Source organism: Octodon degus, unplaced genomic scaffold (genome assembly GCF_000260255.1).
Source record: "Octodon degus isolate 3935 unplaced genomic scaffold, OctDeg1.0 scaffold00005, whole genome shotgun sequence".
In the NCBI taxonomy this organism is placed as follows: Eukaryota; Metazoa; Chordata; class Mammalia; order Rodentia; family Octodontidae; genus Octodon; species Octodon degus.
Window position 1 is genome coordinate 18,507,785 of NW_004524581.1, and position 14,169 is coordinate 18,521,953.

The 14,169-nt window shown below is 51.2% G+C and overlaps 1 protein-coding gene across 2 annotated transcripts; it reads right to left on the reverse strand.

Moving 5' to 3' along the window:
- Positions 1–303: 303 nt before the first annotated feature.
- Positions 304–13,956, reverse strand: Plac9 (placenta specific 9). Of its 2 annotated transcripts, XM_023722822.1 has the most exons (5): positions 13,643–13,956; positions 8,389–8,542; positions 2,054–2,151; positions 740–863; positions 304–439 (listed from the first exon to the last, which is right to left on the reverse strand). In XM_023722822.1, exons 2-5 carry the CDS (start codon positions 8,528–8,530, stop codon positions 429–431), a joined length of 375 nt encoding a protein of 124 aa, XP_023578590.1. In that variant the 5' UTR covers positions 8,531–8,542; positions 13,643–13,956; the 3' UTR covers positions 304–428. The 2 variants fall into 2 exon arrangements, with proteins under 2 accessions (XP_023578590.1, XP_012370953.2); XM_012515499.2 differs by lacking the exon at positions 8,389–8,542 and having other exon boundaries at positions 13,643–13,952.
- Between the last annotated feature and the right edge of the window lie 213 nt (positions 13,957–14,169).

Here is a 14,169-nt window from a genome sequence, read left to right on the forward strand (position 1 = left end):
AGGAGCGTCCAGTTGGCACGCGGACACCTGGAGAGTACATCAAAGAGCAAATTGGGATTCAGAAGCCTGGGAGGGTCCCAAGAGCCTGCGTTTGTGACAACGTCCAGGGGTGCTGTTGCTCGCCCGTGGTGGCGCTAGCCCCAGTAGCGGAGGCTGTGTCCCCTTAGGAGTCCGCCCACAGTGCCCGGCCTCTGGACACCCAGTGGGGCGGGGGTGGAGGGTGGGGTGGGGGTGAGGAAATGGGTGCTTAGGGCGGGAGCAGAGCGAGGAGGGCTGTGGTTCTGGGGTGACTCTGTCGGCAGACACAGGAGACCTGAGGAGTAGCTTTTATTTCACGCAAAGGTGGGGAAGGAAGGCGTGACTGTCCTCAGACGGGTGCTGTCCAACAGGCCTCTCCTAGAGCGGCTGGACTTGCCCCACCTCGGCGGTCAGAAGTGATCTGGAAGAAAAGGGGTGACCCAGAGTGGGTGGCCGGGGGCAGCCAAGGCCCTCGCGCCCCAGGGAGCCCTGCAGCTTCCCCAACCCCCAGCTGCCATCTAGGGAAAAGGCACATGGAGGGAGCAGGGCACCTCCCACCTGTGCCCACCAGGGGGTGCCATCTTCCCCAAGGGAATTCTGGGTACAACAGGAGGGGGTCCAAGGAAGGAGGATGGAAGGAGACAGTGCGCAGAGAGAGCTTCTCCAGCAAAGGAGGGGCTAGGTGATGCCTCTCGGGTGACAGGCCCAGCCAGCCACTCACCATCCCCGAGGAGGTCGGGGGCCGGGCTGAAGGGCGCCGCGGGCAGGTGCCACGACAGCTCCTCCAGCAGCCCCAACAGGCTTTTCACCTCGGCCTCCAGGTGCTCGGTCGTCTTCTCCACAGTCTACAGCGGGAAGCGGGGTAGAGTCAGGGCCCAGAGTGGGACCGTCTGCCCAGGTGGCAGCATCCTAAGGACCACCGAGCGCACGCGGAGGGGACCGTGCTGAGGCTCTGGGTCCTCGTCCAGCTCTGCCCCTCCCGGCCTCTTCCCGAAGGACGACATTCGGGGGGTTCGCATTCCAAGCGCATCTCTGCCTGCCTCTCCAAGGTTTAAAGCCAGGCTCCCCCGGGTGGATCTCAGGAGCGTCGGTTTTCCTTTGGGACCGCTCAGCCTGAGCTCAGATTCCTTTTATTGCCCTGCCCCCTGGTGGCCTTTCTGCCAAATAGCAGGCCTGGGATTTTGAGATACCCACCCTATCAGTTTCTAATGAATTTTTTACACCATAGACCCTGTTGGCATCTGATGCAACCTACAGATTCTCCTCAGAATAACTCTTCAAATGCAAAAAATAAAGCATATAGGACTAGTAGGGACAGCAAATGTGTCATAACATTTTTGAGTGTTAATAATTAAAATTTTGTTGTTATTTATTAACTCATTAAATAACATGATCTAACATCAGGCCTAACATTGGGTCCTTCTGACCCAATGAGGATTGTAAAGGCCACTAGGCGATATTCATTCAACAGTGATGGGATGAAAGCTGTGATTTTTTTCATGGTGCTGGTGACACTACTATGGATTGGAAAGGTACTTTTCAATGGAAAGTTTATGGCGTAAAGATCTACTCTCCACAAGCTTATAAACCCGTTTCTCTCTCTGTTTTTAATGTACGTATTTGGTACAGGGTCTTACTAAGCAACCCAGACTCGTAGTGTTCCTCTTGCTTCCAGCCTTCCCAGCGCTGGGATTACAGGCATATACTACCACACCTGGACTCGGTGCCCGGCTCAGAGTATCCGGGGGCGGGGCCAGCGCGGTGCTTGCCTAAGCGGGCGCTTAGTCCACTGAGCCTTCTCTCTGGCCTTAAGCCCCAGTTTCTGAGTTATGGCCGTACCCTAAAACATGGCAGCTAGTCTTCCACCTCCTCTAATTTTGGAGAGCTCGAAGGCTGAGCATAAGCCAGGCCCCAGGAAAGGCAGAGGGTAAGCAGAGGTGGTCAGCTAACAGCCCAGTTAGGAAAAAGAGCTTTTAGTGCAGGGGGTGGTCCTGAAGACTCCTGCCCCTGTCCCAGCCCAATCTGAAGTCATTACCTCCTCCATGGCATCTAAACGGCTTTGGACAGCCACAAGCCTGTCACAGCCTGCACTCCAAGCTGGGTCTCCTTGGGAGGCACTGAGGGGCTCGGCAGCTGCAGAGAAGCACATCTTGTTAGCGTGGGGTCCTCAGTTTCTCTTTATTTATTTATTTTTCAAAATTTTATTGATAAACAGATAGCAATGAGATAGTTTCAAATCAAATCGGTAGTACAGTTTCAATAACTAACACACTGCATATATTCTTCTTAGTGGTTAATTGCTGTACAAGATGCAGACTTGAGATCCTATTTACAAACACCGTTAGAACAAATCATTCTATTCATTAAGAGAATGTAACTATATATCTATTCTAATCACTTTGAATACACAGATACAAAATGGACATTCATCGGTATACCCCATTTTTTCTAAGTTCCGTGTTATTTGAATATTATAGGTGTGTAAACTCAGCAAAATATTCTAAAAGAGTCCAGTAGCCCATAATAGCATTGGGTCTTCTGTTTAACTGGCAATGTCAGAAATTATTGACCTGAATCCTCCACAGCTCAACATAACAGCATGGCTTTATTTCCTATATTTCGTCTTCATACTTTTCTACTGGATGGTTAAGACCAAGGTAAAGCAGAACCTATGCAACAAGAGTTGTAGCTTTTTGGTCTGAGAAGGTCAGTGAAATCTCCTCAGGATTTATCATGAGATCCTGTTCAGTTTCTCTTTAGGCTAGAGACTCCTACAAAATCATGGATGTAAGTGAGGTGGGTCCAACACAGTCACAAGGCCAGCAGCAGGCAACCAATATGTGGGTTGCCTCACTTGACTCTGTGGCCACAGCCACCGACAGAGCTGGGGGCTTCACCCAAGAGGCAGTGCCTGGGCTGGGTGAGGTCAGGAAAGGAGAGGTTTTGGCCCAGCTGAGATGGAGAGGCAGGAAATTCCAGGCTTCTTGGGCTAATGCTCTCTTGGGAAGTGTGAAGGGGCTGCACGTTTCAGGTAGTAGCAGGTGGGACAGGAGTCAAGGATCCCAGAACCAAGCCAAAGGGCATAACTGTATGTCAAGACTTAATTAGCCAATTATAGTGTTTGGAGGTTTGTTATAGTGATTGAATATTCTGAGGTTTTTTTTTCTGTATTTAGGGCAGGGTGTGTAGGGCATACTGGGTCTCACTGCATAGATCAGACTTGTAGTGATCCTCCCGTTTACACCTCCTAAGTGCTGGGATTGCAGGTGCATGCCACCATGCCCAGTCTCAGTGGCCATCTCAGTATGCCCCTGGGGTGGGGCTGGCACAGCAGGCCAGGGGATTGAACTCCCAGCCTCTGCGTCTGCCTAAGCAAGTGCTTTAATCTGCTGAGCTATTTGGCCAGCCCCAGTATCCTGAGTTAAAAAAAAAAAAAAACATTTAAAAAAAACTTATTTGGTACAAGCTTTTGCTATGCAGCTCAAACTCATAGTGATCCTCCTGTTTCATCCTCCCCAGTGCTGGGATCACAGACTGGCTGGTTTCAGGGGCTGGCAAGGCACGTGGTACCATACTGGAGATTGAACTCAAGTCCTTGTGCTTGCCTGACAGGCACTTAGACCGCTGAGCTATCTGAGGCATGGTGGGAAGAACATGAGTGAGCATGTTAGCCGAGTGCTAACACTGGTCACATTGGCATTTGATGTGTGTTAATCTGACTATGTAATGTGAACTCTAAGCTAATATGTCAATTCAGTGACCTCCTCAAGAACCTGTCCTTTTTTTTTTTTTTTTTTTAATGTATTTGGTATAGGGTCTCACTACGCAACTCAGACTCAGTAATCCTCCTGTTTTTAGCCTCTCCAGTGCTGGGATTACAGGTGTGCACCACCATTCCTGGACTTGGTTGCAGGCTCAGCATGGCCTGGAACAGGCTGTGGTGCCAGGAATTGAACCCTGGTCCCTGAACTTGCCTAAGCAGGCACTTAGTGTGCTGAGCTATCTCACCAGCCCTCAGGAGCCTGTCTTTATCACCTCTTTACACATAGGGAAATTGGTACACAGAAGGGTGAAATGCCATGCTCAACATCGTACTGCCTGGAACAGAGTGAACCCAGAACTTTTGCACTGAGCTATATCTTCAGCCCTTTTTAAGTTTTCCACACTGAGAACTTTTGATTCTCCTGTCTCAGTCTCCCAGAGTGCTGGAATTATAGGTGTGCACCATCACACCCAGCAATATGTACAGCTCTCAATCTGTCCTTTCTGCATCCAACCTTTCCTTTTCTTTCTTTGTCTTTTGTGGAACCAGGGATTGAACTCAGGTCCTTGTACTTGCCAGGGAAGCTCTTATTCCACTGAGCCATCTCCCTGGCCCCTTGCATCCAACCTTGATTCCTCCTGGCAACACAACCTTCACAGTGGAGACCTTAGAGCCTCATTCTGAGTTCAGTTTGCAGAGTTCTTGGCTTTGAGCTGCTTGTGGCATCAGAGTTAGCTGGAGCATTGAAGAGCATGCTGACCCTCAGTAAGCAGGACGCTGTCCCAGAGGTCTGCAGAAGCGAAGAGATTTACAGATCCTGCAGAGAGTGACAAGGTCAGCATGGCTTAAGGCAGGAGGGTGCACAGCATGAGGAGGACCAGAAAAGACAGCCATAGAAACATCCCTGGTTGGTACTGTGGTTAGCTCCACAGCCAAGTTCTCTGGGAATGTACGCTAGTATTGTTAATGTCATAAAGGTAACCAGAGTCTTGGTTTACAGAGAAATAGCAATAGTCATGTGATCTTGCTAATGTCAAGTGAAATAGCTACAGTCATATCAGCCAAGATAAATTAGATGTTAACCTTCATAACAGTCAGTTATGTGCCGCTTCTAATCCTAGAGAGGATGCAAACCTTTCATCCTTCCATCACAGACCGATTGGCCTCCTGATATGAGCCCGCATGGGATGCTCAGTGAGCTCCAGAGCTCTGACTAGACCCTTTGGATCTCCAGTGTTTGGAAAGACCCTCTTCACTCTTCCCCATCCACCCGTGTGGGTGGATATTACTTTCGGGATGATGGCAGGGCAGTGAACAGCAGAGAAACAGTGTCTCTGAGATTTGGAGTCTGGATGCTGGAATATGGCAACATGAAGAAGAAAAGAAGGAGGGAAGCATATGCCAGGGACCAGGCAAGGATCTGAAGGGAGAATTGAGGTCCACAGGACAGCGAAGAGAGAGACGTCAGTGCGGAAGAGCGAGGTGGCAAGTGGTGCTTTTACCCTGAGCCCTGTGTCACTTTGTGGGAGGGGTGGCTTGGACCTGCAGATCCCTGGTGGCTGCTGGTGGCCACAGAGGTCTACACAGAGAGGCACACACCAGGAGATGGGAGCAGTGGATGTAACGGGCTATAGTAGCTGGCGAGAGATTCATGTTCACCCAGAAGAAGGTGATTGGCCAGTAGTATGGCCATTTTCACTATGTTGGAATGTATTTTTTTGCTAGTGGGAATTGAACTCAGGACTTTGTGCTTGCCAGGCAGGCACTGTGCCACTGAGCTATATCCCCTGCCCCTCTTTTCACTATATTGGTTCTTCCTACCCAAGAGCAAGTAATATCTTTCCATTTCTTGATATCTTCTTCAATTTCCTTTCAGAGTACTATAATTTTCACTGTATAGATCTTTTCCTTCTTTTGTTAGATTGATTCTTAGGTATTTCATTTTTCAGGATGCTATTGTGAAGGGTGTGTCTTCCCTAATTTTTCTCTCAGTGAATATGCAACTGAATTTGGTCATTAAATCTAGAAGACTTTTGGTGGATTTTGGGGGTCTTCTCTGTAGAGCATCATGTCATCTGCTATTAGAGACCCCTGCAGTAAGTTGCTATCTCCTGCTCAGGTTATGGAGCTCAGCAGGAAAGAAAGAAAAGAAAAGCATTGAAAAAAAAAATTGCAAAAGACAGGACTCTAGGGTGACCAGTGTCCTCTGAGAACAAACCCCTTAAGTCTCCAGCTTGTAACCTTCTTATTAGCCAGTGCCAGGTCAGTGGGTGCAAACTCAGATCCTGGAAGCCTTGCTCCCGAAGCTTGGCTAGGAAGGCAGGGAGCTCAGGTCATGGGCCTGAGAAGTTTGTCATCTCTGTTTTCTTAAGCACTAGAGAAATACAGCCATGCTTGTAGCTGGCGGGACAGGAAGGAGACTTGAGAGTGTGTTTCCTGAGGGGACAGAGGCCAAGGAATCTAGGGGTGACCCCTGGAGGGAGGAGTGGGGATTCAATGAAAACAGGGAAAGGTAAGTTTCCTCGAGGGCTCCACATGCAAATGAGCTCGTGCCTAGAGGCCTCTAAGAGGGGGTCCTCTACTGGAGATTCCGGCGGGAGGGGAGACTGTGGCTAAGTCTTGAGGAATCCTGGGAGTGGGTTGTAAGAAAAGTAGCTACAGTGGCAATATTTACATATGGAAATCAGCAAATGCTTTAGTTCTTTGAGAGCCACTTTACCAGGGTGGCAGGAGTGGAGTACAAAGAGGGTGTCAGAAGGGGACATGGGCAGTGGCAGGTGATGGGGGACTGCTGCACGTGCCAACAGGTCTGTGTGCACCTGTTGGTAGAGTCTTGGAGGCCCATGGATTAGAGGTTGAGTCCCCAGTGTGGCCATATTGGGAGGTAAGGTGTACCTCTCAAGGTTTAGCCTCGTGGAAAGAATTTAGGTCACTAGAGTGTTCTCAAAGGGTACCTGAGACCCTGGTCTCTTCTATTTCTTCTTTCTTTCTTTTCTTTTTTCTTTTCTTTTTTTTTTTTTTTTGCAGAACCGGGGATTGAACTCAGGCCCTTGCACTTGCCAGGGAAGCACTTATTCCACTGAGCCATCTCCCCAGCCCTATTTCTTCTTTCTAGATGATGAAGTGAGAGGTTTTCTTCCTGTTTCACAGAAACCCACGGACTAGCACCTCCAAAACTACGAGCCCAACAAACCTTTTGTCTTTATAGCCAATTGCCTAGGGCATTTTGTTATAGTGACTGCAAGCTGAGGAATTCAGCACTTTTGGTGGAGACCAGTTTGGCTGTTAAATTCTCCTTTTCACGATTCCCGTTCCTCTTCAAAAGGCAATGTGGGGGCCGGGGAGATGGCTCAGTGGAATAAGTGCTTCCCTGGCAAGTGCAAGGGCCTGAGTTCAATCCCCGATTCTGGAAAAAAAAAAAAAAAAAAAAAAAAAGACAATGTAGCTGCTATAATTAAAAAAAAAAAAAGACAATGGTGCTATTATTGAATTGTGGGGCAGGGCGGGTGGTTATAACTGCAGGTTCACTACAGTTATAAAAGTGAATCTTTTAGAGACCTATGCTGAAAATATTTACCGCTGAAATGCTATGATGTCTTGGATTAATGATGTTTGAAGTACTCCAGGCCTGGGGTTGGGGTGGTAGGGCAGAGTGGGCAGATGGACCCTCGGGAGCAGGCTCCTGGGTGTGTAGGGTGTGAGCAGGGTTAGATATTTTCCATGGCAAAAGCCAGCTGTCTGTGGGAGTCACTGGAGCCGAACCCTGGCAGGCTGAGTGCGTGCATGTGAAGGGTTGGGGAGATGGAAGAGGGAGGGGGAGCCCCCTTCTGGCTCTGGCTGGAGAGGCTGCCACAGGCCTGGGAGTGTCCCTGGTCCACGACCCTGTGGTCTGACTCCCTTGTTTCATAGACCCTCAGCTTGGAGGGGCCTCCCTCGGGGAGGTAGGAAGTGCTGTCCTCATGCACAATGGGCTGGGAAGAGGGGTCTGTCCAGCTAGGTCTGTGATCCCTCTGCCTCTGGCCAAGTCCTTCCCCTGAGCATCACTTTCCCTCTTGCAGACTCCAGCTCCACTTCCCCCATCCCGCATTCTCACAGCCCATGCCAAGAGTAGCAGCATGACCCTGCGGCCAGCCGAGTGGGATCTGCCAGCTGTGGATGTCGCAAGCTGCCTGACTCCTCCGCCCTAGCTTCACCCTGTCCGCTTTGTGTCTGCTGTGAGTTCTGACTTGGCCTCGGGATCCCTCCAGGGAGAGGCCCGGCTGAGGTCACTCTCAGAGCAGCTCAGCACCAATCTCTCACATCTGGATGGGGCCTTGTGCAGTGTAGCACAGCCCAACTGTCCGTGAGCTCATCCAGGCCTCCGAGGGGCTCTTCTTATAGAGAGGGCTTGGAGCGTGGCCCCACCCCTCCCTTCCCCGCAGCCTCCATGGCTTTGGCTTGAACGCTCACTCACACACGTGCACACACACAAAGATGAGCATGCTCACACATGGCTGTCAGGGAGCTGGGGTACCAGAGCTGGGATGGACCCTGAGCCCCAAGGCTGTGGTCCCTAGTGCCCTTTCCTCCTTCCCTCCACGCTCCGGGCCGGCCAGCTGGGAACAGACCTCCCTGGAGGCTGGGCTGCTCTCTCTGGCCTGGCTCCTGCCTAGGCCTGATGGGCGCCTGGACGGTGGCCATGGGTGGAGGAGCAGGGCTTGCGTGTGACAGCTGGCAGCTGTGTGGGACCCACAGGCACTGGGAAAACATCCGCTGAGTGCCCTGTTTAAGAGATGTGGAGAGGCTGGGCATGGTGGTGCAAGAGACCCTGTCTCGGGGAACGGGGAGAGAGAGAGAGAGGCAGACAGGCAGGCAGGCAGACAGACAGACAGACAGACAGATAGACAGACACAGACAGACACACAGAGAGAGAGACAGAGAGGAACAGAGACAGAGACAGAGACAGAGAGAAGCAGAGAGAGACAGAGAGAGAGAAGTGGAGAACTATTTGGGAGGCTGATGCAGGAGGATAGCAAGTTCCAGTCCAGCCTGGGCAACTTAGTGAGACCCTGCCTCAAAATAAAATGGAAAGGGCTTGGGTCGTAGCTCAGTGTGCGGAGCCTGGAGTTTATGCAAAGTAGAATAGCAAAAAGATATGGAGTTGGTTGTGGCCATTCATGCCTATATCTGGGAGGTAGAGGCTGGAAGATGCAAGTTCAAGCTCAGCTGGGGCAACTTAGTGAGGTTTCATCTCAGACTAAAAATTAAAAACTGCTGGGGGTATAGCTCAGTGTGAAGACCCTGGGCTCAGTCCCCAGTACCACACATGTGCGCGGACGCACACACACACACACACACACACACATGCACACCTCCCCCCACAGATGTGGCCCATAGGTTTTGTCCTTTGAGATGTGCCTACTACTTACAGCATCTTGTTGCAATTTTAAAAGGTGCTGTTTCCACCCCTAAATCACAAAGCCCTATTCTGCGTTTGCCGGCAGTACCGGCCACTTGGGAGTTAATTATATTTGACCACATTCAATGTAATAGAATAATAAATTTCGCCACATCCAAAACTTGTATAAATATTTGTGATTCATCCAAAACCATCAGTGGTTTCCGAGTTTTCAAAAAGGCAGAAGAACACTTTGGAAATGAGTGTATGAGGAAATCTAATGAGTAAAGCTGCCCAGGCTGGGCCAGCAGAGGGGCCTGGGGCTCTGGAATAAAGTCACATTCCAAGGGATGTTCTTTGCTTTGTTTTGTTCAGGGAGGGAGGTGTCCTATGCCACCTCCTTCTTGCATAAGTTTCTGGATCTGGACTTGAGCTGAGTGAGTCACTAGGAGCTTACCAGTTCTGTTTCCGGTTAAGTTTGTATTTTACACAGGATATGAGTTAAGCTGCCATGACAAAGAGCCCCTGTTAGTGACACCCGGTCTGTTCCTCTCCTGTGGGTAAGTACAGAGCCAAACTGGCTGCGGGCCGCACTGGCGGACGGCTCCGCTGGAGTCTAGACGGGAAGAAGGATCTTTCTCTTTTTGCATCATGTGCTCTCAAACCACTGGATTGTGATACTGTGGTAAGTCCTCAACTTACAAACAAGTTGCCCTCTGGGAGAATGTTTGTAAGGGAGATTCGTTTCCAAGTGGGACAAAGAGTCTTATATACCTTAGATATAAGCACATCATGTGGATTGCTTGCTGCTTCCTAGCAGTCCTCCCCACATCGCCACTGCTTTTCCTCTCGCTTCCGGCCCTCCTGGACTCTGATTGAGCATCAAACCGTGTACAGTGTTGCACCGCACAGGAAGCACACAGCAGCGTGACTGTGGCAAAGGCCAGCAGGCACGGGAGCCCCTTCTGTGGTGTGTTCACATCGACGAATGTTTGTAATGCAAAGCTGGTTTGCATCTGTGAAAGTTCACCTCTCCACTGTACTTAGATCAGGGACTTATTGAATACTAAAACACTCTGGTGAGGTGGGGTGGCACACACCTGTAGTCCTAACCTTGGGAGGCTGAGGCAGGAGGATTGATCAGGCCAGCAGCAATTGAGAAAGTCTAAAACACTCTACAAGCATCTATAGAAATGACCAAAATACCTTTTAAGAAACAGTCTAACTTCTGCATCAATAAAAGAAATGCAGGGCTGGTGAGCTAGCTCAGTGGACTAAGCACCTGCTTAGGCAAGTGCAGGAACCCTGGTTTGATCCCTGCACCACATGCTGCACCATCCCGCCCCTGGGGTGCACTGAGCTGGCCACTGAGACCAGGCGTGGTGATATACGCCTGTAATCCCAGCGGTGGGGAGGTTGAAAACAGGAGGATCACTGTAAATCTGAGCTGTGCAATGAGATCCTGTACTAAATACATTAAAAAAAAAAAAAAAAAAAGGAAAGTAAAGGCAAACTAAAATAATAAGGTGTATGAAGTACCCTTGCAAAGAAAAGCCTAACTGGGAACAGATCCGGTTTCTAGATGTCACCATCAGTTTACAGGAAACATGAAGGGGAAATGAGCAGCTGAGAGATGGTGGGGGTGGGGTGGGCAGGAAGCACAAAACAGAAGGTGAAAGTCCTCTCAGGACACACTCAGCTTCTCCAACAAATGAACTTTAGGAAGAAAGATGGAAGTGGGGGAGAACTGATGCATTTCAAAGAGAGATTAACAAATGCAATGTAGGCAGCTTTCTTTGTCCCCCCCCCCCCCAACTGGGGATTGAACTCAGGGCCTTGCGCTTGCCAGGGAAGTGCTTACTCCTCTGAGCCATCTCCACAGCCCCCTATAGGCAGCTTTCTTTGGAACAAACGAAATGATGTGTAAAAACATGACTTTCCCCAGGACATTTAAACAGCGATTGAATATTTGAAGGTAAGGAGTTCTTCTTAACTTCTGGATGTGGTAATTGTATTGCAGCTTCCTTCCTTTCTTTTTTCTTTATTTAGGACAGGGTCTACAGGGTCTACAGGGTCTACAGGGTCTACAGGGCCTACAGGGCGTACAGGGTCTACAGGGTCTACAGGGTCTACAGGGTCTCACTACGTAGATCAGACTCCTAGTGATTCTCCTGCTTTCAGCCTTTCAAGTGCTGGGACACAGGTGTGTGCCACCGTGCCCAGTCTCAATCATGTCTCAGCATGCCCCGCAGGTGGGGCCGGCACAGCACTCCAGGGATCGACCCCCAGCTCCTGCGCTCTGCCTAAGCAGGCACTTTAGTCCACTGAGTTGTCAAGCCAGCCCTTGCAGCTATACTTATTAAGGGTACTTATCTCTTAGACATGCACCATAATTATTTATAGGTAAAGTATATGGTGCTGCCTGGCATTTCCTTTAAAATAATCCAGGGAGGAGAGGAGAGATGGGGTTGTAGATGAAATGCAACTGGGAATGAACTACTTTTACATATTATTATTTTGTATCTTAATCTTTTCCTAATCCAGAGTAAGGAAAATTATATTCCATAAATATGTACAACTACTGTGTGTCAAATAAAGATGAAAAAATATATTTTAGAAGGGAAAACACTACTTGTCCTGGTAGGTATTTTCTAGATAGGGTGAATGACACCACATTGCATCCATTTTTATAGCTAGCATGACACACCTCAATAGCTAATCTTGGGGGCAGTCTGTGTTCCCCAACAGATGAATGGTGAAGACAGTGTGGTGCTCACAACACAGTGACCTACTGCTCTGCCATGAAGGAGAAATGTGAATCCTTTGCAGGAAGATGGACAGGCCTGGGGACCACTACGTCAGGAGAGGGAACCCAGAAATAAAGCTCAAGTATTGCGTGCTTTCTCTTATGTGAGAAATCCAAAGTGTAAGTAAATTGAAGAGCAAAATTAAAGAAAGATAATAGGAAACAGGGACAGAGCTGGTTTGCAGATGGGATGGAGGCCAAGACTGGAAAGGAGGGGGAGGAAGGGGAGAAGAAGACAGAGATGAGATGTGTCGTGCACACGTCCCTGTGGGGCACGGGCTCTGGAGCTTGAGAGCTGGAAGGAGAGGAGGACCGAGGAGTGGGAGGGGAGAAGCAGGGGATTGTCCTTAATAGGTGGAGACACTGTGGCTGCAGGGACCTGCGGAATGGAGAGAAGCCCATTTCTTCCCTCATGTAGTCGCTGCAGCCAGCTCTTGGGGGCGTGATCCCTTCTCTCCAGTTTACAGAGGAGGACACAGTCCCGGGACATAGTGGGGCTTCGCTAAGGGAGGGGTGCCCCGGGATGGTGGGTGAGGGTGGAGGCTCAGTCCCTCCCATTACTGGCCCGGAAGGGGACAGGGGCTTCCTTCTGAGCTAAGGGCGCTTCCACCTATGTGGGGACAAGACCTGCGACCCCTGGTGAGGTATGAGTTCCCCACTCATCTGAACCACACTCTGGTTCTACAGGATGTGGCTTGCACAGTGTAAAGCACATGCCCCGAGGCAGGCAGTGGACTGTCCATCCGTGAGTACTGCCCTGGGCTATACGAAGCCAGGTGAGGCCTCCTCTCTTTCTCATCCCTGGGAAAGATCGGCCCCCGGGACTTCAGGCCAGATAGGATGGCAAAGGGGGTGGCGCAGGGCACGGAGTCCAGCTGTCCCAAGACCCCGATGGCCTTGCCCTCCTGAGGTCCCCAGCTCAGCCCCAGCAGCGGGCATCACGGGGCTCTCTGGGCCGAGCCCACCTCCTGTCCCATCGCAGAATGCTTTCTGCCCCCTGGCAGAGAAGCGGTGGTCTTTCTCCTGAGGCCCGCGTCTGGCTGGGAAAAGGTTGTGCTGCCCTCTGCTGCCACCCGGGCTGGCGCTGGCCCCCAAGGGCTTCCGAGCCCCTCCTCTGTCACCAGGGCCCTCACCGCCCTCTTTCCCCTTGAGCCTTGCACTTTGCCCCAGCTGCCCCCACTCTGCACCATTGCAGTTTTATTTTCTCAACTCTTACCTGCTGACTTAGTTTGCAGCACGCTATTGAACCCAGGGTCCTCGCACTGAGCTTCATCCTCAGCCCTTTGGATGTTTAAATGTTTTTAAATTTTGAGCCAGGATCTCTCTAAGTCTCTGAATTGCCCCAGGATGGGCCTGAATTGATGAGCCTCTTGCCTCAGTCTCCTAGAGGGCGGGAGCAGGGCGCTCCTAGAGTGCAGTCAGCCGCTCTCCACTCCTTCTTCTTACCCTCCTTCGGCTCCCTTTACCCCCACGCCTCTTTCTCCTTCAGCTTCTCCTTCTCTGTGTTTGCTTCCCTTTCTCTCTTCTCTGATGATTTTTCCTCTTTCCCTGCCTTGGTTTTCCTCCACCCTCCCTTCCCGCGTCTCTCTCCGCGTCCCTGAACCCATCTCTCAGCCCTCTCCCTCGCTCTCTCCCGCTCCCACTCCTCCCTGGGCTCCCGCCTTCGCAGCGCACTCACCGGCGCGGAGCAGAGCGAGCCCGGCCAGCGCGCAGAGCAGCGGGCGCATGGTGCAGGGCGAGCGGGCGTCTGTCCCGGACCGCGCCGGGCGGGGAGGAAACAGAGCGGGCCGAGCCAAGATTCCTGGGCGGCTCCGGGCTTCCTGGCTGCAGCGAGCCCGCCCCTTCCAGAGGCCCCGCAGGCCCCTGCGGCCGGCACCCAGCCCGGGACCCCAAGGCTTATCCAGGACGGCGGTGCCAGCCGGGCGCTCCAGGGTCTGGACTCGTGGGAGAGCGCTGAGCTCGGAGAGCAGCTCCTTCCTTCCTTCCTTCCTTCCTTCCTTCCTTCCTTCCTTCCTTCCTTCCCTCCTTCCCTCCTTCCCTCCTTCCCTCCTTCCCTCCTTCCCTCCTTCCCTCTTTCCCTCCTTCCTCGGTGTCCACCACAGGACAGCACAGCGTCCGAGCCCGGGTCCTCGGGCGTGGAAGCACTTCTCCATGGGCCAGAAACGGATGCCAGCTCCTCTCAGGCTTGGTGTCTACTTTCACAGA

Excerpts from the sequence above, each read along its gene's own strand:
- Plac9 (XM_023722822.1), bottom strand. The coding sequence starts at position 8,530 with ATGTTTTCCCAGTGCCTGTGGGTCCCACACAGCTGCCAGCTGTCACAC. Across the intron at positions 2,152-8,388 it reads GCAGCCCAGCCTCCAGGGAG|CTGCCGAGCCCCTCAGTGCC; the intron begins GTCTGTTCCCAG and ends GCTTCTCTGCAG. Across the intron at positions 864-2,053 it reads GTTTAGATGCCATGGAGGAG|ACTGTGGAGAAGACGACCGA; the intron begins GTAATGACTTCA and ends TTCCCGCTGTAG.